The 25,538-nt window shown below is 35.5% G+C and overlaps 1 protein-coding gene across 6 annotated transcripts in view; it reads right to left on the reverse strand.

Annotated features, from left to right (window-relative positions):
• The window catches only part of PHF14 (PHD finger protein 14), a 162,135-nt gene that overhangs the window by 105,130 nt on the left and 31,467 nt on the right, over positions 1-25,538 (reverse strand). For all 6 annotated transcript variants that reach the window (XM_061469264.1, XM_061469263.1, XM_061469266.1 and 3 more), the window contains 9 exons: positions 23,529-23,640; positions 22,323-22,460; positions 20,327-20,473; positions 16,376-16,646; positions 15,798-15,904; positions 14,268-14,363; positions 12,639-12,734; positions 11,047-11,186; positions 3,264-3,432 (listed from right to left, as the gene is read on the reverse strand). In XM_061469264.1, coding sequence (XP_061325248.1) covers positions 3,264-3,432; positions 11,047-11,186; positions 12,639-12,734; positions 14,268-14,363; positions 15,798-15,904; positions 16,376-16,646; positions 20,327-20,473; positions 22,323-22,460; positions 23,529-23,640 — 1,276 coding nt within the window. The remainder of the gene's footprint in view (positions 1-3,263; positions 3,433-11,046; positions 11,187-12,638; positions 12,735-14,267; positions 14,364-15,797; positions 15,905-16,375; positions 16,647-20,326; positions 20,474-22,322; positions 22,461-23,528; positions 23,641-25,538) is intronic.

Consider the following 25,538-nt stretch of genomic DNA (forward strand, 5'->3'; position numbering starts at 1 on the left):
AAATATACAATTCTGCAGGACTTAGGTACACAACCTTAAATTGGATGAGAAGTAACGGTAAAATTATGAATACTTTTAAAAGAGTCTTTAACTCTTCATTGTACAAGGAGACAGGAATTAGAAAAAAAAAATACTCTGCATAAGGAAAAAGCATTTTCTTCATTAAAGGAGGTACCTTTATCATCTCTGGAATCAGTGTTACCAAACAGGAGCTGAAGGACAAGCTGATAAAAAAATATCAAGTCTGAAAATACAATTTAACTTTTTTTGCATATATATATATATATATATATATATAGTTAGCATATAAGCTTAATCCTATACATTTGTATAAAATTTCTTACAAATTCCAGCTATTTTTTTCATCAGTATAACACCTAATGCAACTTTATAAAAATATTGGGGCTTACACACAATTTCTGTCAACAAAGTAATGACAAACCATAACAACGAAATCCAAAAATGTAAGACACCTTCTATTCTCTTAAGGTGTGTCACAAAAAAACATTCTCTCAATTATATCAATTCAAGATAATTGTATGAAAAACAAATGGAAATCCCTTAAGAGCAACAGACACACAATTCAGCCTTATAATTGCACTTGTTGATTATAACTGTTAGCAAGGCTGCTCACACAAACTAGACTGTATAAAACATGCCCAGAGATACAAAGTACTCTGAGAAGACTATGAAGTATATACTTTATATATATTTTATATATATTTATATAAAAATACTATTAGAATTTATATAAATTATCTCTTTATATATTAAATATATTTTATATATTTATATATATATTTTCAAATTTTTCATTTTTAATTCCCTAAACTATTTAGAAGTATTTGAGCAGTGAGGACACAAAGCACAGAACAAATAATCTGTTGAAAAGCACCACATAGTTGAGTCAGACTCTACTTCATATGAGAAGTTTTTCAAAGGTCAGGTCTTTTCCTCTCAAATATTCAGAGAGCCCCAGACCTAAGAAATTTAAAAGTATTCTCTTTATAAAGAAGGCAAACCAAAACAAACATGTAACAAAAACTAACACCAACTTTCAGGGTTCATAACAAAGGTGAGGGGGAATCCCATACTGCCAGGAAGTATCTGGTAAGTCTTCAGAGGTGTGCTATCTTAATATTGTCATACAGCCTAAATGCCCCAAGAGCATGAAAGAGTTGAAATAAAGGAATTCAGCATTGTTCAGAGAAAGAAATCCAGCAGGTGTCTTCATAGTTAAGTAGAAGACAGGAATTTGAAAAAAAAAAAAAAACAACCAAAAAACAAAACACCAAAAAACCACACAACAGAAAACAAAACAAAAAAAAAAACAAACAACCCAACAATCTGTCAGCCATGGGGAAGCTGTGAAAGTGGGAATAATAACTCTGACAGAGAAGCTCTGCTCTCAGGGCTGCAAAGATGTTACTCTGAAAGTCTGCATGTTGTAAAAAGCAAAAAAAACACTGACGAGAACTAAGCCTAAAAACTCAAGGAGAGGAACAAAGTCTTTCTTAAGACTGGTAGCAGTAATTTTTTCCCCAGTGTAATGCTAAACCATGCCAACATACTACTCCACTCAAAATAAATATAGTATTTATATTACATACCACAATGTGTGTAGAAATACTCTTTAAAACACAAGGTGCCGAATCACCAACACAGAATTAGTGTAGCACATCACAGTGTCACTGCATGAGGGGAACACTTCAGTGCAATCAGACCTCCCTCCATTTAGCACAGAAGCAGCCTAGCAGTTATTACATGGGCCTTAGAACAAAACAAACATATTTTCCTATGGATTTCTGTACAATGCCTTATATCACTCTTTTGTCTACTACTACTATATGTCTTTCCTGTAATACTTCTAGTTCTCTTAAATCCCAAGATCATGAATCCCCATCCTTCATACTACTACCTTAGTACAGGAAGAGAGGAGACAAAGAATTAAATGGGGAGAAATGCAAAAGGTTCAGTAAGCAGGAACACTAGATTCTTCTGTCTGTGTGAATAACAATATGCCAACAGTTGGTGCAACCTACCCAGACAGCTTTAAGAACCTACGTGCTCTTACATACTGGAAAGAAAGGAACTTTCCCTCACTGACAAGACGAAAGGAAAAAACTTTTCTCCACTACACAGAGGTTCTCAATTATTCACAAAACTTTGCAAACCTAGTAATTTGAACTAAATTAATCAGTTTGGCTTGAGTCACTTGAGTTCTTCTTAGCAACAGACCAGGAAAAGGAAGCCACTAGGTAAATCAAAGCTGTGGCCCAAACAGTTAAAATATATTGAAATGTAACAAAACCAAACATTTAAGGTTAGGTCAGGAAAATACTTGGTTAATCTTAGTCTACTCAGATAAGTATGGTATCTGCTAGTACAAGGATAAAAAGTCTGGAAAGCTCTGCAAAGAAAATAAAGTTGTTCTGCATGAGAGAAAAAGCATGTCTAGCCTAATGTGAGAAGGTTTTAGGCATTTCCAAATACCAAGAAATATATTGAAAGATAAACCATCAGTTTATACACAATTACTACTCATGTTCAAAGGGTCATGGGAACACTGCTCATTCCCTAAACTGGACCTAAAAGCCCTTGATACCTTAATGTACATTTCATAGGTGACATGACACATGACACATCAAAATGAGCAAGTAGGAGAGCAAAACTATAGGGATTAGAACACAATGATTAATAAAAAAATTCTACAATTAAATGAAGATGCTAAATATTTCATCAGCAAATGAAAGCTTCTGTTCTCTGAAAACTATCCACCAGGAAAATTTGAGAAAACATACAATAAGATAAGGAAGTTAAACAAACAAATAGAAATAAAAGGGTCTTGTGACACTCACAAAATGTGCAGTCTGTCAGTAGGTTGCCTGTACATAAGGAAATGACTGATTACTTTACAGCTGTTAACGGGCGATTTGATATATTTATATCTCAGCATACAAGAACAAAGTGTCCTTACTACTATGGTGAAGAACAGCTGTAAAGGCTAAGCTTAAGTACAAACTGAATTTTCTTTTTCTGCAATTGAGAGGACTTTGTGACCCAGGTAAAAGGAAAAGAAGGGAAAAGCTTCAGTTCAGTACCACATTTCCCAGCTTTTTACTTTAGCAAAACTATACACTTAACACAAGTAATAAATCATTAAACAAAAGAAAGGGAATTAAAAAAAGTCTAAATTGTAAGTCATCTTAAGACAACATTATTATGAATATGAGCTGCAAAAAAACAACTCAACCATCATTTACCGTGTTTCTGATTGGGATTTTCTTCGGTTCTGGTGGCACATCCTGAGGAACAAATTTCACTGGTTCTTTAATCTGCCTCCTTGATCTTTTGGTCCCATCTGGTAAGGTTTCCATGGCGATATCTGCCTCCATGTCACTGCTACCTGCCTGGTCACACTCTGAGCACTGCCTGAAAAGTGGAAGATTTCCTATTTAAAACTGCAGTCATAAAAGCAGAAAAAGAAACATATTGAAGTGTTTTGGCTTAAAATAAATTCAAAAGTTAAGAATCCCAATGGACACCTAAAGACGTCGCTCAAATATATTCATTACTGTCACTGCTGCTGCAATTTAATCTTGACCATTACACACTCCTGAATTCATTCTGATGAGCGCACTCTAGTGCTAGTGATTTAGAAGATATGTCTGCTACAAAAACCAGTTTTATTATATATTTTCTAAGGGAGTAGGGTTAAATCTGAAAAAAAAAAAAAAAGACACAAAGATACAGAAGCTGGAGACACCTATTAAGCAAACTTTGAACACTGAATTGAAGAACAGGCCTACCGAGTTTCTGAAAAAGTACAAAAGCACAATCAGAACTTCAAAAGTGAACAGATACTAAAAACAAGCTCCATGACAGAATTACCAAGATGGAATTCATCAAGTTCTGTCCTTATTTGCAGGAAAAAAAAAACATCTTATGCAAAGTCATAAACGTGAATGTTAAATAAAAATGCAGATGGTAACTAAAATATGTTAATGAAAACTTTAAAAATTATATCCACCGAGAACTGCCAATTTTTTAATTCCTTCTCACATTACATTTCCAATTCAAGAAAGTATGGAATCAACATTGTGTTCTGCTATTTACTGCATTAACAGGGATACACATACTAAAATAACACAATATGAACTCCATCAACTTTCTGTGTTTTCTAATTCTTTCAAAGTAATACAAGCAGTATAATCTCAGATCTGTCCGGACTGTACCAGAAGACAACAGCAGTCATTATGGTCACCTAGACGAAGAGCAGTAGCTGCCAAGCAAAAATAGAGGATATGGGGCCAATCTAATCTTGGATTGGGCAAATTACCAGTGTAACCACGGTTAAATCAACACTTTTCCCACTTGGTTTTTCTGTATGCAAAATTAAGGTAATTGTGGCTACATTATAATGTCATGAAGATTAACCACTTCTTACCTCTAAAGCACTTGAGACCACAGGACATAGGACACATGCTAGTGCTAACAGTATTTGCTGGTCCAGAAAAACAGAAGTACTTTGCACAAAAGATAACAGTGTCTCCCCTCCCTCATGTAAGTATGGAGACTTTAGTAGTAGTCAAAACACAAGGAAGTCAGTTCATGCGGTTTTTTGTACTCTGCAAACAGTCTCTGGCCAGCATACAAGTGTGTAATACTCTATATTCTTCCTCCTCTTTACAAATCTCTGTTTGCTGTGGCTACAGTACCTGTTAACATTTCTAGGCCTCTTCAGGACACCAGCACGGAAAATCAATAGAAAAATACAAGATATAATCACTGTTACAAAATGCTACTTCTTATATGTTTACATAAATTTGTGTGCATCTACACACACAAAGTAACTTCATCTGCATATATACAAAGCACTTCAATAAATAAACAAAAGTACACAGACCAAACTACTATTATTGTAAGATTTTATGGAGAAAGGTTCTTCAATGATGCGGCAGGAGAGAGAAGCTTTAGATTAAATAATTCATGTTCTTTAGCTCTATGCTATTTAAAAGGGAAATATATTGTTTTTCTGCTACCTAAGTTCAGACAGTTGTACAGAAAATTACTATGCAGACACGTAAAGTACCTGAGTTTCATTAAGACCCTATTTAAACATAAATAATGTATTTTAACTTTGATGTTAGCAAAGATGACAGAAACATCTCTACCAACAGATGAGGTACTGCATGCAAGTTCTTGAAATTTCATTGTTATGACCGAGCTTGTTCTGAAACAGGTGGTGCAAGTGTCTCAGCAATCCAAATTAGAAAAAAAGCTAAAGCTACAACAAGAGAGCTGCAAAAATCATAGTACGGGGGAGGGGAGGGACAGGTTATGAATCACAGAACAAAACTTCACATATACACTGAAGGTGAAGGAAAAAAAGCTAAGTTATAAACATGAACTTACAAGCAACCTCTTGATTTATTGGAATAGCCTCTACTATTACAGGCAACCACATCTTATCAACCCTATTACAAAGCAGTCAAGCTTCAACTATAAAGTGCTTTGGCTGTTAGCTCCCATAGGGCCCACAGAAAAGCTATTACAGACACACACGCCTCTGACTTGGAAACAATCTCCTAACTTTCAGCTCCTATTATGGTTTATTTCAACATGGTTCTTGATTTTAAAGAACTCTCTTCCCATTCCGCTGTTTAATCCTAATATATTCATAGAAAGCAGTCATATGACTCCCCTTCCTTTTGGCTATGCTAAAGTCATGCTCATTTAATTTCACCTCTTCAAGGACAGTCAGTGAATAGAGAACCTATGACAACAGGTCACCTTTCCAACTACTCCAACAGTCTTCTACTGCCTCTAAATTAGCAAGTATTGCCATTCAGCACATGCAAAATAACAGAAGAAATGGAGCCAAAGATTCAACTTCTGTACAAAGGTTTTGTTTTGCTTTTAGTCTGGATTTGACTTATCTATATTTAGAGAAAACCAGCTATAGGCAATGATACGCCTACTGCTAAAATATGCCTATTACTAAAAATTACTGGAAATGCTTGATCCATCAAGAAATCTCAGTCATTATTTGAAACCTTTTAATCATACAGAAAGTCTTTGATAAAGCACCAACTACCTACAGAAGAAAAGCAGTTGCATGCACAGTTTTGTTGTGTTTTCAATCTGACCTGATACAAGAATCAATGGTACCAGATACCTTCCCATCTCACAAAACAAATGGATGTTTTCAACTCACTAGGAAATGACAAGAATAGCAAGTGACAAGGAACATACATTATCGATTTTCAAAAATTATTAATGGTCCAGGCTAACACTGAAACTGTTTTTTTTGTAACTGCACAATGCAAATGTTTCTGTGCTGCCTGGTGGTGGATAAATTCTTGAGCACAGGCAGCTCCAAAATATGTGTGAACCTACAATGGCACTTTAGAAAGCACTCAAGGACCAAATTGTTCTTTCTGTATATAAAAAGCTCCAGAAATTAACAGAATGATGCCTGGAATTTTACAGTGTGAAAATGTGAGTATCTACAACCCTGAGAAAACAAGGATGGAGGGACAATTTGGAGATGGGGTGCTTTTTAGTAGGGTGGCAACAAAAAACGTAGAAAGAAAACCCTGTTACTTCCCCCAAAATTTAGTTAAAACAGTAACATTATGATGTTTCCTTATCCTCTAGGTTTACACACAAAAAAAAAAGAAATCTAAATGCACTTTAACTGATGGGCCTGGCACTTGGAAATTTGTGAAATGATAATGAGAAAAGCTGAGGAAACACTGAACACAATTCCTTTATAAATGAAAGGTCAGCAATTTGAAAAACTCACAAACAGGGCTCAAAGCCAACAACATACTGGTAAACGTAACACAAATCTGTTTTCATTTTTGAAATTTTAATGACAAAGCAAATAACATCTTTGCTATATGAAAAAAACAGATAAAATCATATGAAAATATTTTATTGAAAAGGTAACACTACAAAAATTAGGAAAAATTGAGCTTTTACTCCAATATCACTTTATAGACGAATTAAGACTGCCTTAGCTGTGTTATGATACATAGTTTCAGAACGCCTTATGTGATGAAAATACAAAGGACGCAGTCTGAACAAGAAAGTCATTCTTATAATCACAACTGGGCATTAGGCCGGAAGAAGATTTAGAAGAAACCAGCACCTTGTGCACGCTGCTTACTGTGAAAGGAGCCAATTTAAGTCTTCTGTGCTAAGTGAACACCACTACAGTGCTTCCAGAAAACAGTCCTGCCCTCAGTATATAAAAATGAAAACTGTATTAGAGTTTGAGTTGGTTTTAATTAGGAGGCAACAGATCTCAGACAACCTCTGTGATAAATCACTTCCTGCACTGTTTACAAAGAAATAAAGCACTATGAACTTCAGAAACATGGATTATAGTTTTCAGACGACACCTATGATCTGGAATTTGCATAGATCACACATGTTGAATGACGTACTGGAAGTGGAAAAAGGAAGACTGCTCTTATTCTGGAGATAAAAGACAGTGTATATGAACCAAAAATGGTTCATCCAAGAGCTTCAAAGAGCATTTTTCAGACAGTCAAGGTACGGAAAATTTGCTGTTTGCAACAACCTAATTAAGACAAGTGACAAACACATAAGAAGTGATGTTATACACAACATTATACTGCACTCACACGTGTATAAAAATTAAGAACTTTGTATCATCATTCAATGAATTAGGATGCAAAAACAATCAAGATGTGCTAGATCAATACTGAATGAACAGGGTCAGGAATATGAATGAATGTCCAGATACTGACATATATCTTGTGTTCATGGGTCTACTGGTCATGAACTCCACAGCTCACTCTGTACTACAGCCAATACCCCCTACCGCAAAGTTACCACTAAAATAACCTAGCCTTCCAGAACAAAATTAAAACCCACCGAGCCTGATTTGATCACTAATCCTTGTTTGGTTCATCTCCATCTCCAGCATTTTTTATGTTACTTGCAATCATCACTGTTTTTCACCAATCTCATTTCAACAGAGCTAGTCTGTGTTGTATTTTCTTACTGAAAATGTTGATACTTTATAACCAGACTTTGATTCATTGTATTGTCTGGCAACACTTGTGCATTTTTATGTATCAGTTCAGATCATTCTCTATCAGGAAAGTACACAGATCCCAGTCCATCCAGAATAGGCAGGAGTGTAAGAGTACACAGCTGTCAGAACAAGACGACTTAATTTTATGATAATGTGAATCAAAATAATATTCTAGTGTTTAATCAACAGGTTTTCTAAGAAATGAAAAATTTCCAAATTTTTAAATAGAAGTATGCCACACCATTTTATTTTATGATTAGAGTTGCTGGTCTACTTTGAAGGCACCACATCAAAACAGACAGAAATTAATGCTTTCATGTTTTATTATGCAAAATAGTTGTTATGCTCTTCCTCTCAAAATAAATCCATCTGAAATGAGGGCAGACTTTGAACTTAGTATGTTACAAAAAATTTCTTTCTAAAATATTCCATATGTATAAATGTTACCTTGGAGAAAACTGTCAGGTCCCTGAACAGGGAAAATTCTTGGTATTAAATGCTTGAAACCCATTTCTAATAAGCTGTGAGACACTGGTGCTCACTAGGTCTAAACTCCTACTAGGATTTCATGAAGACTAAAATTATTACCTCCTTTGAATGTTTAGAAACATTCAGATAACTAATTACAATTTGTGCTTTAACAAATTAGGTTTTAATTATAAAAAAGATATATTTTCTTTTCCCCTTACCATTACATGTAATAGTGGATTTAGTTAAACAATTTCAAAATCCTTTTCTGTATACTGTAAATTACATTTCTATTAAATGCCGAGTATGAAATGGACAAAAAGAGTAAATAACCAATAAGGTTATGTGGCATCATACATATAAGCTGCATCATTTGACATGGTCAAACACAGTATAAACTATGAAGCCTATGAAATAAATTCATGCTACCTAATGTTTAACTAAACTACCTTATGTTTAAATAAATATGTATTGATCAAGTATATGACTCTAACCATCAAAATTTTTGCAAAGGTTCAAGTTAGCAACTGTGAGTAAATCATTATCAGTGATAATAAAATAGAAAGTAAAAATTAACAAACATTTATTTTTAACTGCTTCCTGCATACTATTTTAAAAGATGACTAAAGGCAAAACTTTTAACCACTGTATTCAAAGTCCTTCAACCTGCCTAACATTTCGAGGCATTTCCCACTATACCCATTTTCACACTTTATCTTTTTTGCATAAGTTCACATTATATCCTATACAAATATCTGAAAAGTACACAGGCACCATATAAAAAAAAAAAAAACCTGCACTTTTCTTCACAGGTTAATCAAAAGATTAAAATTGTATTCAAAACAGCGGGGGGGGGGGGGGGGAAACCTGCTGAAATCAAACTCGGATTAAGGGACCATTCTATATGCTCTCTACTGATCCTGAAAAGAATGTATAAAGGCATGCTCAATGATGAAAAGAATGCAATCAATACAGCCCAATTTGACTGCTATAATCTCACATTTCAGAATATGCTTCAGCTAATTAAAAGTAAAAGTCAAGTTTGTGATCTGAGGTATAACTGAAGCATGAAATTCGTAACAAAGATAAGTTACAGCTTTGAAAAGAAAGAGTTTTACTACCTAACCTGACCTATTCTGGCTTTAACACCTACTGAGAATTGTAGTCTTAACATCTTTTGGACTGATAGCTTTTTGTGAACCTTTTCAACTTGGTTAAAAGGCAGAACAAAAAAAAAAAAAAAAAAAATGGAAAAAGGAAAAAAAAAAAATCAAGAACCTCCTGGCAAACTCAGAAGCTCCTAAAAAAGGGTTTAAAAAAATGTCTCCATGTCACAAATTTAACCAAAGAGCTCAGAATTCCCTTTAAATAATGAAAAGTCCAAAATCACAGACCACACTAAGTCATTAAAGGAAAATTAAATTCAGAAAAGTATTAGTGATTGTGATCTCTATTGAGATTTCCTTTATAATTTAAAATTTATTTGGGTAAATCCAGCTTTTGTTATGTTAAAATATAATAAAATGACAGACCTCCCGTTTCATGTACCTGCCATCTTGCCCTGCTCACAATCAGTAAAACTACACAGAAAGATGACTTAAGTAAATGTTTTATGGAAGTTTAAAATAAAATAAATAAAAAAAAACTTACAAAGAAAAATATAGAAGTTTTCCTGATAAAAAAAGGTTTTACTGCATTTTAGAATTAATTCTTATACCATTCTGATTTGTTACATTAATGTTCAGACAAGATGATGGTGATTCCTAGAGATGCTGTACACGAACTTCTTGCCAAACAAAAACTGTTTCTAAATAACTGCTTTCAGAGCAGTTTAGAAACATAAAGAATGATAACACAATACAGCAACACACTAGTTTCATTGTAGTTTGGAAATCAGCACCTCTACCGTGTTACCAGTTCTCTATTGTACTACTTAGCTTATGTTCTGCTCCACTGGCACAAAATAAAATTTTTAGTTCATAGAAATGTAACTGCAGCAAGGACAGTTATACATACGCTACTGACATTGCAGATTTGAGTCATAAGACAGAAGTAAACCCAGCCGATTCCCCATATTGCAATAAACTGATCTACTACTTACAAGTGGTATTTTTTACGGGTATTATCTCAAAGATCTGAACGGAGAATTGCATATCTGCATCCTAAGATAAACGGAAGACCAAGTCTTTTATTTCCTGAAAGCAGCCTATAGTTTTCTACCATTACTATATAGCAGCATTAATAATCACAAATGAATTCAAAACCTAAGAAAATTAAAGCTAAAATCTGTTTCTCCAGTGGCTAGTAATGAGAAAAATCTTTACAACTTTTTTTTACCTTGAAATATGACTGCTAATAACGTGAAAATAAAATGACTCAGTTCGAACTGCATTATAGCAATGTCTATATATATAAATAGATTTGCAAATAGGAACTGCAAATATATTCACATTTATGTCCTACTTTAAGTACAGAGATAACAAAACTATCATCAACTGCATTCTTACCAGTAACTGTTCTTGGTTTTCCTTGGCATTCTTGTAAGAGGTGGATCCAGGCAACCAAGATGATAATGGAGTTTACAAGTATCACACAGCAGCAGTAGGTGTTGATCATGATTCTTCTTGCAAATTCCACAACTTTTAATGTAGGCAGCAGAAAAGCATAATAATTACATTTGATATCATAAAGTATAAATGATACATCCCAGCACAGTCCCCAGTTTCAATACAAACGTGGCAACTTCAATTTTAATGCACCAATTAAGCGCATAATTACTTTTTAAGAAGCTTCTACCTATGTACAGGAAAGCATAAAAAGCACCTAATATAGTTAACTTATCAAGAAAATGACTTTCAATCTGATTTTTTGAGGACTTCTAACCAGCAAGTAATCATGTGATACTTCAACAAAATGTACCAAATGGCAAAGGGAAAAAATACTACCTGTGCCATCCAAATAGCAAATTATGCTCCTATTACCAGTCTTAGCAATCATATACTTATTTTATGCAAGCACCCTGAAATAGGCCTGTGCTGCTATTATGCTGGGCAATGCATCAACTCATGAGAAATAACATTTCCTTTTTATTATCATCATTATTATTATTTTACTGGCTTTGAAATTTTACTTATTTCCAAAAGATCAGGTGTTCATTGATTCCATTATAAAATGGGAGGAACTAAATGACTGGATTTGAACAAAACAGAACTAGTAAAGCATGACTCCTATAATTTGGTTATGTATACAGCTAAATTGCCAAATCCTCAGCCCATTGCCATGTTCTCAGGATTTCCACCTCTCACAGCACTAGAACTAATTTTTCCTCAGGTAAACCCATTTTCTTTATTTAGCCTGCTAGCTGGGCAAGATACTGCCCACTGTATCTGTGGGTGAAGGTCTGACTGCTGCCCTCTTGATAAGCAACAGACTATGACACTTCTCAACTGGTGGCAAAAGAAGATCCAAGATCACATGTATCCTTTGCACAGTCATGCTCTGGGATCCTAGCATATGTTCCACTGTCAGGCTTACTTAAAACGCAGTCAGTAGCTTCACAACTTATAGGAGAGGAGAAAAGGGGGAACAATAATAGAACAAGTGAATACATTTTCGTGGGAAATACTAGAAATACAAGTAGGGAAATTTAAACCATAAGATATCTCAGAGTATGTCACAACCCATGAGTAAAAAGTAAAACTACTAATATGACAGGTGTTTTATGCACCCAGCCACTGTGACTAAATCTCAAGAGCACTGTCTGCAAAATCAACACAGATGATTGCATTCAAAAGACAAGATGACCAATTGTAAGTTTTCACATCAACAGAAACAAAGGACCCAGCTGTAAAGTTCCTTTGTCCTTAAAGCGCTGCTGTCATATCAGAAAAAAAAAAACATGCAGACCTTACTGCTGTGTGCTAAGGTGAAGATCTGACTACTCTTCAACTTAGCCTTCAGAAATAAGTAAAACATATAGACCACTGATGCATTCTGTTAATATAAACCGCAGCAAACAATTTTCTCAGCACTTTTGTGAAACTATGACTGACTAGATATTGTACCTATTCTGTCAAGACTTTGTTACTTGCCTATAAAGTACGGCTGGAAGTGTAGATGACTTTTGTGTTCCTCCTTCCTTTTTACTTGGTTTCCTTTCCTTAGGAGCACGTAAAATTGCCGGTATGTTCAGTTTCTGTTGGATTTGAACAAATGCAGTATGCATGAGTCCTGAGACTTTTAAAAGAATACAATCTCAGTTCACAAAGAATAAGAATCAAATTATGAGTAGGAAATTCCTTAGCTAGCTGTTTTACAGACAAGAGGAACTACAGATGTTTACCTCAATATGATTTTGAAATATAAAGTAATATACTTATTTTCTCAATTCAATAAATAAAACCCACACTGAAATACTAGCTTTTAAATTTTTAATTCAAGATTTAAATAGACTGATGGACAAGGATGCATTTTACTGGGAAGCTGAAACAAACAAAGGCAAATTCATGAAATGACAGAAGAATACTGAGGCAGTTTATTTTCCCCAACATCCTTGCTACCCTGGTGCTCGATAGGTTAATGAGAAAAATTATCTTATTGGACCAAGCCCTACACAAAGCAGACGAGATTCTCTTTGGGCTTCTACTAATCTGCAGTATACTAGCTTCTCAGACAGCAACCATCTATCAAAGTCATTTCTCAGCAGCCCCGTGGGTCTGCATCTGTTCAACCAACTGGAAAAAAAATGTCATGCAAGCTGTGTAAATGAATCCTATTCAACTTTTTTTTTTTTTAATTTAGTAACATTTGCAGCAGGATATATTTCTGAATACTTTCTCAAAGCCATCTTAAAAAGGAGGGAAAAAATAATCTTGACTCAAGAGATATGTTATGTGAGAATCCTTCTTCACAAGTAGAAAAGCCAGGAGCGTGAACAGAACTAGAATAAGCTAGCATACCTTACGACTGCATAAAGAAAGGGTAAGCTTCATTTTCTCAAGAGCAGCACAAATTAGGCAGTACCAAAGGGCATGACAAAACTGTGACCTAATTATATACCTGCGTTTCCACAATGAAAAGCTTCTTCAATCTTCCTTAAAATCATAATTGGAAATAATTTTAATATCTGATATCTAAAATGTCCATTTAATAATTTTGAAATAAAACATACCAAAATACTGCAAGAATCTATATTTTTTTTCCCCACATCAATGAGAACAAAGATAACTGCTGACAACAGGAAGTAATCCACATTGTCCCCTGGATATTTATAGTCATCATAAAAATATTCTGCTCTATTCATGTAAAAACCACCATACACACACTAAAGTTTTAAAGATTTGTATCTTATAAAAGCCATTAAAAGTTATTATATCATTTGAAGCCTGCAATAACTAAAGACAATGTATAGACAAAAATGGTAGGATTAACTGATGCTTCACATCAAGGTTCATCACAAATGACAGATCAATCAGTTATACCAAATGAAAGAATTCTGCAAACAAGATCGCTTTTACAACAACAAAATTAAGCTACAGGTCCCCAGTAGGTGGTTTGCAGAAGTCCAGATATTTCAATTGGGAAACATCATCCCCGAACTAAAGCCTGATCAAATCAATTTATTTGGCCATAGATGTGACAGACAGAAACAAAAAGAGCTATTCTTAGAAAACCAGGTCTGTGTATGAACTATAAAGAGGGATGGAAAAAAAAAATCCTAAACACCAACCTGTCCAACAATTCTACCCAGCAGTGCCCAAATGCCTTGCCCTTCATTTCGCAGTTTTCCATTCATATTTTGTAGCTCTTCCAAGGACTCACACAGCTGAAAAATTAAAGGAAAAAATATCAACAGAAATGAAATACCATTAGGAGTTATTTAATAAAATTTATTCAACCTCTTACTTATCTGGGGTGCATTACTTTATTGTGGGATTAAAAAAACAATGGAACTCATTTCAGCATAGCTGAGACCAGCGCAATCTTTCAGCGATTTGAAAGAACTAAGATGAAAACCTGGACAGCCACCTGTTTTGTAAAGATCTGGAGCATTTCAGCATGAAAATTAGGTTTCATAAAGTCGATTAGAAAGCAAACCTAAAATACAGCAACATCTTGTACGTGTTGCCCATATTACTTGAGCAGCAAGATTGTAACAAGCAACCGTATAACTGAATTCCAGCTCTCTCTATATATACATACCAAGGAACACTAACTCTCACAGAAAGAGATATAATTCATAGAAGGGTTCAAGCAGAACCCTTTTTTACTTCTGGAAGCAACTTTTAGTTACCATCCAGCATATACAACCTGTTAAGTTAGCTAAAAGTCTCATGCATGATCTCCTTCCCCTTTATCATCATTGGGCAGTTCACAAGGACCTGCTGCTTCATCTCAGTGTATTCTCACTTAAAACACACACTCAACAGTTTAACAATTAACAGAAATACTATTTTCTGTCATCACTAACCATCACTCAGTAGGTTGCTGAATTGAGCAAGAACAGCAGCATATCATCTGTCAGATACAGTGTTTCTATGTTCTATTTCAAAATATTCAAAGATTAAAATAAACAGATAATCATTTAGTAAAAATTCAATGAAAACACAAAATGCCTTTTTAACGATTATGACGAGTTAATAAAAAAATATATTAGCAACATTTTGGGGGAGCAATGCGTATACTTAAGCAAAACACGCAGAGGACATGATGGTTGTGTGAATTATTTCAGCCTGCAAAAATATCCAAGTCATTAAATATAGCATAAGTTGGAGTTGACGTAAATAAATGAACAGCACTCTTGACAATCCAGGATTCCCACTTATCAAGCAGAGAACTGAGCAGGTTCAAAAATAACCTATAACTACACATAAGCAAAACAAATCAATCTCTGTTGTCTCAAAAGTCTCAAATGAAATGCATACAAAGAATGAAAACAAGAAGTGCCTTAAGATACAGTTCACTCATGAGAAAGATCTGTCTGTCCATGCACAGTTTATTACTGCAGCTCTCAGTGGGGTCAGTTAAAAGAACTTGTACCCAGCCAACATGTGACACTTTAAGAAATTGATTCTACTTGTATAGGAGGTAAGGACCACAGAATATTTTTACAAGAAGATCATATTTTAAAGTACTACTTTCAAAGAAAGCATAGTTTGTATCTTTCTTTCTAAAGTCACTTTGTCTGGAAAGCAAAATGCCGAAGTTAACAACAGCAATATTAAAACAGTATAATGGTTTATAATCCCTTTTTCTTCACCTTATTATACTCCACATGAAGCTTTTCTTGCTCATTTTCTAATTTATCCTTGATATTCTTCTGTTCAGCCATATTCTCCTGGATTTGAATCATGCGCATATTTCTCTCTATTTAAAAGAAAACTGAATTATTCCCTATCCTTAGATATATTTTCAAGTTTTAAGTACTAAAGAAAGTGAAGCAATGAAAAACATGAAACTGTAACAACACAAAAACACAAAACTACAGCCTATAGTTACACAGACTGAGTAGAATGAACAGTCATAACATTTTGCTTCATAGTGTTATTTAAATTATTCCAAAAGGTAACTAAGCTTCCACTCCTTTCTTAGCAAAAACAGTTCAGCCTCCTGTTTACATTTGAAAGATTCTCTTCTTTTCCTAAATGTCTTTTTTAAAAAATAACTTTGTGTAGAGATACTACGCAATAATTTACCTAACCTAAAATGGAAGTAATAACTCATATTAACCTATTAACAACAAGGAAATAGAAGGAAAAAAAGCAATGAATTAGTACAGTACAAATACAGCAAAGTGATTATTCTTCAGTGAGGAAAATACAAAATTTTCATTCTTACCAAGGTAGTAATTCACAAAATCAGCAGTGAGAGCTGGTTGTTTATGTTTTCTTCTTCCATCAACACTGGAACTAGTATCTGAAGTATCAACTGGAAAAATGTCTGTGCTAATTCCCATTAATTCGGCTTTGCGCATAAGCTTACGTATAGCTGAAGCACTGCTAGTAAGTGGTCGTGGTAGTTTCTCCCTGGGCACCCAGGCCTGAGGCCTGGTAGTGCGGGCCAGCTCTGCTTTGGCACGATACTGCTGTAGCCTGGCATTGATGCGCGCCTGCAATAAAGAATTCCATAAATTAAAAACATAAGGAAACAATTCAAAACTGCTTTTGAATTGTAACATTTTGGATCACATCTGCATTTTATTTTCATTTTAAAAGCCACAAAATCTAATCAATGCCATTTTCATTCCAGAACTGTATGTTTCAAGAAACAGCCACTGACAGACATTAGACTTTACTTCAAAATGCATGTACAAATAAAATTATTCTTTCGAGAGGTTTTGGAGCTAGACACAGGTTTCTTGATGAGATTTTCCCACCAATGAAAGTAACACAAATGACTGCTGGCTTTCAGACAATCCCATCTAATAATGATAATTTGATGGGACTGTGAAAACTCACTACAGGGAAAAGCCTTGGCTGACCTATCAAAACCACATTTAGATACACTTTAAATTGGTATCTATGTGAGCAATAAAAGCTGAAGAAGGGCATTTCTGCCCTATTTGACATCCTTTTGTAGGAACTCCTTTCTCAATGCCATATCTCATTATAAATGTTAAACTAGTTGATTATAATGTGCCAAAACCACAGACCAAACAGAAGTGAAGTAGGCAAAAGCAGCTCACAATCTATATTGCTGATGACATCTGTATATTTGTGACCATCTGGGAGATCCACCACAGAAGATCAAGTTGTTACTGACAGCTGGAAAACACTGTCTTGTGGGAACTCTAGGCAGTGGCAATTCTGGCAGAAAATGACATCAACATACAAGCCTTCAGAGGCAAAACTCCAGCTGACTATCAGTTAGAAGTTGTTTTCTTGCCTGCAGAAAGAAGAAACTAAACTAATCTGACTGCTTGACCATATGGTATGAGATACTCCCGAGACAAACACTAAAAAGTGTGTGTATATACATGCTATGGTTAAGCCACATTTCTGATTACAAACAGAATCGTGAACATAATACCACAGACAGTTTGACACATGTTACCTTAGTAGGTCTTGAACATTAAGGACCAAGAAACATGGCAAATGTGGCTTGCAGGCCAGCTCTGACCCCAAGGGTTTTTTTCTTTGACCCACAACAGCAAGCAACAGACCCACCTACAGCCACCATCTCATTTCATTTGCCACTGGAAGGGACAAGGATGGTTTATAGCTTCCTTAGCTAAGGCACTTCTTTACTCAATACATGCTCAGTTCTGAAATCCTTGCGGTCATTTAAGTTGTCATACAGAGCCTTACTCCAGAAATAGAGGACAGATTAAAGTGACTAATGTCTAAATGGAATACTGAACTCAAGTTACTTGGATTTAAGCTATTTTCAAGTACATGCTTTACTCAAGGACATAATGTATTTCAAGATAGAACATCTTCCAACAATCAACAGCCCTACGTAGTTTTGTATATTATACTCTTTAGAGGGATTTACTTTCTTTTCAGGCCACATGACTTGCGATATCATTGGCTCAGTTATTCCTGCCTGGGCTACAAAGTACCAAATACTCTTTTTTTTTTTCTCCTTCAAAACTGTACCTCAGAACTCCACTTTCAAAATACCAGATATATTACTTGTAAAACTGCGTACTTGCCTATGTTAACTCAATGTTCGCAAACCTTACTTAAACCTACAGTCTATCCCAGAAGTGAGCTTTTGCATATACATGCACATACACACACACACACTGTATACGTGTATATACATATATATTATCTAAATATTATTAGTGGGTGAACAATCCAACACTTGGCGAATTCTGCTTCACAATTATAGGAAGAGCCGACAGCTTGTAGTAAGCGTGGTTAAAGCCGTTCCCAAATCTTCACTCACAAAGCCAAGCCATCAATCTAAATATATATATGTATGAATATATATAAATATATATATATTTACTTCTTACTGTTCTTCTCCAGACTAAGCTGTCTCAATTCTTATTTCTCAGACAAAATCTTTATTTAGCAAAGATGGCTGAATTTATTGGTGGGATATTAATTTCCTCATGTAGACAACGTATGGTCAGGGTGAATTTCTACATACTTTGTGTGTACTCCCCAGTCCGACATTTTTAGTAAATAAGTACCCCTTACAGCTCTACATTTCCAAAAAGGCACAGAAACCACTCAAAGACAATTACTTCATATAATCCCATACATACAACTGGACATGGAAATGGACTTATCAGGCATCCAATTTGTTTCCATCCATGTAAACTCATGCACACACACAATACTAAACTTTCAGTTTCAAAATATTTAATCCAAGTTAGTTAGATTAAAAAACCTGCAGTGGCTATATTTGGAGGAAAAGAGGAGGAAAGAGGGAAAAGGCTGGGAACTTATCATCATTCTCAGTGCCATATAACAAACGCCTGAAAACAGAGCTAATAAACCCTGTTGGATTCAAACTGATTTTGCACAACCAGCACTTACCATTACGCTGGGTAATATTTTTATTATTGTGATGTCTCTACTACATTGGTGCATTTCACCTAATTGAGAGGTGGTGTCTTCAGCAAAAAATTATGTAACCAGTTTTAAATCAAGCTACACAAAGCTCAATACCCCACAGAAATACTTTATCCAAAATTCTTCTACAATAGTTTGCTCGCATTCATTCTCTCACCTGCACAGGTCATTTTAAATTAATATTCCCTTCTGCTCAAGGATCTTTGGAGAACTAGGCAGAAAAGGTATGATTTTTTTAAATTAAAAATTTGATTATATGAAGAATTATTTTCTGATCACTACGCTACCCTTCCCCCTTCAAGGATAAAGAAAAAAAAAGAAAAAAAGGAAACAAAACAAAACGCAACAGTTATTTCTCTCTCTTAACTCCCTTTCATTATATGCAGCATCTGCTACTTTCTACAACAAATTAGTCAGGATTCACTCGAGTAGCAAGCTGCTTTTCTACCCATCTATAATTTTTTCCACAGAATGCAGTTCAGCCTAAGCAGTGAAAGCAAAGTGTGCCAGAAATTCCTCAGAATCAGAAATACACACATTAAAACGCATGAAAGTGCACAAATTCCACCAGAAGGATTTAAATGTTTACAACAAGAGGACATTTATCAGTTGAGCTTATGTAGTAGCTAACACTTTTATGTGGATCTGCCACTAGACAGGAATACAGCCATTGCCTAAGATTTTCGGTTAACTTCCACTCAGCAGCACAGACTCAGTTTCTCTACCATAATTTTTTCTTGGTAAATCTTTACTATGAAAAAACCCAGCACACAGAATTCTACTTAGGCCTACAAAAAGTCAACAAATATCTAACAAGAAAAAACTTTAGGCAAGCTAAACTCTTCTGCCAAATTCAAGATATTACTAAGGAAAAAAAGTGGATTTTTATTGAACTTGGATACAGAAATATGTGTAATTTTTGTCTGGCTGTCTTTTTGTCTCAAGAACCTTGAGAATGTTAAAGAAAATCTATGAACTACAATGAAAATGTCATTACCAGTTTTTTGCCACAAAAATCAACCAAAATAAGATTTTTCAATTCAGACAAGTATAGATACCCCTTTTTGATAATTATTTTATTGAGACTTGTTCTTAGAGACCAAAACATACAAATCATTTACTGCTTTGTTAAATGACCAAGCATTATCAACATATTTCAGATTTTATTTCCTACTACAATAAAAATGTCCCATCCTCTTTGTTTCTTTTTTGTTTAACATGGATGATTAACACAGCTGCACCTGTGTCATGAGTACAATACCTGAGCTTCCGGCGAGAGCTGTTTTTCTCTTTCCTGCAAGGACATTTTACAGTAAGATTGTAATGCCAAGTAGTTCTTCCGCTTCCATTTCCTGTCTAACCTGTCCGCATGCTGTTTACAATAAGCAAAAAAAGGGTCAGCTATATCCTGTTTCAGAGAAAACAAAGGGGAAGGAACAAAAATAAAGTAAGACATACATTGCTAAAAGTCTCTTAAAGCATAAACATTCTGGCAGTCAGTTCACACATTCAAACAGACACAGTTTTAAAAACAACTAATACACATCTTTCTAAATCAATTTTATCATGTTAATGTAATTTACCATATAAAGTGGTTTTTTACTGTTTTCATTGTGCAACTCTAAACGTTTTTAAATCCATTAACTATTTAACTATCTACTGTTCAGTCTCTCTACTATTTTCTCATTCCCAGAAAAAAAAAAGGCAAAAAAATTCCTAAGTACAAATCCCTTTAACATGTAACATGCACTGTTAACTTACAAGAGGTTAACAATTCTGCAGAACACAAAGGCAATACATTTGGGTTTCTCAAACAATTTCCAAACGTTTTTCATGGCTATACTCCCACATGATTTATTATCTTTCAGAAGTTTTCTCTATTTCTTCATTCTCCATCAGATCTGCACATTATCATGGCTGTAAGCTTGTAATAACTTGTAGCACCTGTAAACCTTGCAAGCAGACTTGAACTATCTGAGCCACAAGTAACTGTGGTTTGAGAGGTGTATTTCATTGACAGTATATTTTCAAAGTGTAAAAATGTCATCATAAATCTACAAACTAAGAAGAAAAAGCGGTCTTCATAAAGTAATAAAATATTAATAAATAATGCTTATTATATTTTCCTTTACTCCATATATAACACATGAACCAATGAAACCCATACAGGCTTTCCCTACAAACGTATTTTGATTTAGATTTTCAGTGTGACAACTTCCAAAAATTAGCAGCATGTTAAAATAAGACAGTGTGAAGCCTTCATTGAAAACATGTAACCAAAACACGGAACAAAATACTAAGGTGGAAAGGCAAGTGATGCATATGCCTAGAAGAAATTCACATAGAGTATTTGAAGAATCAACATTGTACATAATTTATCAGGACCAACAATGAGGTAATTGTGCTATCTTCCTATTCTCAGTCTCACAGAAGGAAGTACTTTGTGAATCCTTTAAGAACCACTTCACGGTCCACTGTTTTCAGAAACAAAAGTGTCAGTGTCAATAGCACAAGTAATGTTTGTTTTGTTTGCTACCTGTGGTACTTCCTAAGGCAACAAGAAGTTAAAATTGTGCAGCTATGAACACAACAGACTTAATTCAAATGACACATATCAGGATGAAATTTGTCAACCTGAAAGTACTTATACCATAAAAATGAATTTGGAAGTAGGAGCTTCAAATCTGAATCGCTTTAATGGTATTACAGGGAGAAAACTGGTAAGAACAGGTGTTAGAAGTCAATCAGTAGGTAATAAATGTTTGCATTTCATTCTGATTGCTAAGATTAATGTTACCACAAGGAAAGCCATATACCTGTACTGCAGTTTGAAGAACATTGAAAAACATGCATGAAAAAATGGCATTAGCAATGTAGTTAATTTCTGAAGACAGTCCTATTTGGTATGAAACTGAAATTACTGTACTACATAAACAGGTGGGTAAGTACGTCAAAATAGGTGAAATTCAAGAATTTCACATCTATAGAATTCACATCTATATCGACTGATAGCCTATTAAGTGAACTTCCACGTTAACTTTCTCTATCCCTTTTTCCAGACCATTTCAAAAGTTGCTCAGAGTTGGATAACCTGGTGAGCAAAGAGCCCTCCCTGGACTGTCCTGTTAACTCAGCCTATAACTTGGTGCCAATTTACAAAAGCTTTGCTCATGGTTAGTGAGCAACAAAGGCACAACAACAGGTTGCCTTCACAAGCTTTTGATATAACTTTTTTACTCTATCCTTTCCATAGGTACCTCTTCTGCTGCTGCTTCTGAGAGGAGGCCTTCCTTCTGAGCGCAGGTCACATGGAAATAAGCTCTGCACATCCCAGCATCACAACTAATGCACACACCAGTTCTGGCAAAACGAGGATCTTCGCAAAAACTGCATTCCTTTTACAGAAGGGTGGAAAATACCACAGTAAGTATTTCAGGCACATTTTGTCTAATATTTAACAATTTACATCTTATATAAAACCAGATCAGGTCTGTTTACTCTTGTATGGTACAGAAACCAATTATGCTGTCGACAGTTGACACTACTTGAAATTTCAACCCCTTCCCAACCTCCACTATTGATTTCACGTTCAACAAGCAATGGAAAAGTGCTTAAACAACCTAAACAGCATGTTGGATGATTTTTTATATGAACTTCCATGTCTTGTATTTCCCTTCAGAGCAACAACTAAATCCCTCCCAGGCAATTCATACACAATTAACTACGTAAGTATGGTATCATAAACCAACATGGCTGCTCAGCAAATGTTCAGTTGCAACAAGTTCAGAGGACAAACAAATAAAGAGCTGTGCTCTGGATGACTGAAACTGTGAAGCACTACCCTCTGTCCATTGCAATGGTTTTCTGCATTGTGCACAATCACTTTCTATGTGGATTCAAAACATTTACATGTAAACCCATTTTAATTTTAGAGCCATTTTTTGTTCAAATTGAGGGCCCCATGTTGTTGTGGATTTTTTTTAAATCCTGGTTTGCAGCAACCTTTTTACATGCACTCTAGACCATGATTATATAGACCCTACAGCAATTCTTACTGAATGTACATCTGTCACTTTCTTAATCAACCTAATCTTCCATTTCTCTTTTTCGCATCCCATAAATCCTCTTCAATTTCCATCCACATTTTGGCAATCTGCCTCTAACTGACTTTAAAAAAAGAAAGTAATTACCACCTGTGTAAAAAAATGAGGGAAATTAGGGGAAAAACAGTGACAGAAATTATGAAGAACAGTGGTAAGGAAAATAGAAAGAAAAAGGCAGGGAAGAGCAATGGCATGCTCAATGATGTAACAACCATAAAAAAAACTTCATCCCATTTTTAGTCCTGAACATTACTGCGATTGCTATAAACAAGAAAAAGTTGAGAAGATGTATGTTATTCTATTCTATGTCAAAATGTAAAATAAAGCTACTTGTTGGCAGAACATCTCTTCTAAATTTACCTTGGCACCATACTTTGAATAATTCATTTCTGTAAGCGTTACTGGCCGCAGTTTGTCGATATCTCCAAATGCCACTCCTGGAACATAGAGGGCACAAACAATATGGACCCACCTAAAACAGCAGATAAAATTAGGTTACTGCTATCAACCTTTTGATCCTATATTATCCTCACCATTTACAGATATCAAGGTGCCTTGTAAATGTTACAGATGCTAGAAGAAATGTGTTTGAAGGAAAGTACATTATAGAAGTAGGGAGAAAATGCATTTTTGGAATTCAGCAGCTCACATGCTTAACTTAAGTTAGGCTTTTCAAAGCTACTGGGATTGCTCTGCCTGTCTGGACCAAGGGCTGGGTTACCATCACCTTTTTGTTCTGCTGGCTCTCATGTGGGGCTCCACAACGCTTCTCATCTGACATGAAACATACATAAAGATTTCAAAATGACTTATAAAGCTGAGGCAGACAGATAATTTCATGATGGGGCAGGAGGGTGGAAAAGGAGGAATAAAATTATACAAGTAGTCACAGCAACAATGAGCTCTAGGCATATAGCTATGAAGTACCTACAACACAAAATCAGTCAGACACTGCATTGTTACAGTTACACCTATTAGTATAGAATTATAGAATCATAGAAAAGTTAGGGTTGGAAAGGACCTTAAGAGCATCAAGTTCCAACCCCCCTGCCATGGGCAGGGACACCTCACACTAAACCATGCCATCCAAGGCTCTGTCCAGTCTGGCCTTGAACACTGCCAGGGATGGAGCATTCACAACCTCCCTGGGCAACCCATTCCAGTGCCTCACTACCCTCACAGTAAAGAACTTCTTCTTTATATCCAATCTAAACTTCCCCTGTTTAAGTTTTAAGCCATTACCCCTCGTCCTATCACTACAGTCCCTAATGAAAAGTCCATCCCCCGCATCCTCACAGGCCTCCTTCAGATACTGGAAGGCTGCTATGAAGTCTCCACGCAGCCTTCTCTTCTCCAGGCTGAACAGCCCCAACTTTCTCAGCCTATCTTCATACAGGAGGTGCTCCAGTCCTGGAGCATGTTGAGGATGCCAGAACTGCACACAATACTCCAGGTGAGGTCTCACGAGAGCAGAGTAGAGGGGCAGGATCACTTCCTTCGAATATGGTTGGATTTCTGGGCTGCGAGCACACACTGAAGCTGGCTCATGTTAAGTTTCTCATCCACCAACACCAAGTCCTTCTGCTCAGGGCTGCTCTCAATCCAGTCTCTGCCCAGCCTGTGTTTATGTTTGTGTAAGACCTTGCACTTGGCTTGGTTGAACTTCATGAGGCTGGCATCAGCCCACCTCACAAGCGTGTCAATGTCCCTCTGGATGGCATTCCTTCTGTCCAGGGTATCAACCAAACCACACAACTTGGTGTCATCGGCAAACTTGCTGAGGGTGCACTCAATCCCAATGTCCATGTCAGCGATGAAGATGTTGAACAAAATTATATAATAGTTTGGGTTGGAAGGGACCTTCGAAGGTCATCTCATCCAACCCCCTGCAATGAGCAGGGACATCTTGAACTAGATTAGGCCATCCAGAAGCACATCCAGCTGTAGTCTTCTTCACTGGCTATAAATGAATTCAAGAGTAACAGGTTCAAATCTTCAGCTCTGAATGGCATAAAATGAGACAGCATGAATCTGGGCCTCAGTGTCCAGGAATCAAATACAACACAATGGTGAAGGCTTCAGCCTCAAGTCTGCCTTTGACAAACATCTTTGTAATCTCCTGAAACTCTTAATTGCCATTAAGGCAGCCTTGCAGCAGAACACACATTTTCTTCTTCTTAGGTAACAAACGCTTTGTAAAAGATCCAACTCTCATTGTCACAAACCATCAATTATTGACAAACTCAAACACAGCATGCATGACTCAAATCAACTGAGACAAACTACTCCAAAACTCAAAATGTTTTGTCCCCAAAATAATGCATTACCAAAATTCCAGTAACTATTTGTTACCCCGTCATAAGTCACTAG

Source organism: Pezoporus flaviventris, unplaced genomic scaffold (genome assembly GCF_033815535.1).
Source record: "Pezoporus flaviventris isolate CSIRO_AGI_PZ_B2104156 unplaced genomic scaffold, CSIRO_AGI_Pfla_v1 ptg000055l, whole genome shotgun sequence".
NCBI lineage: Eukaryota > Metazoa > Chordata > Aves > Psittaciformes > Psittacidae > Pezoporus > Pezoporus flaviventris.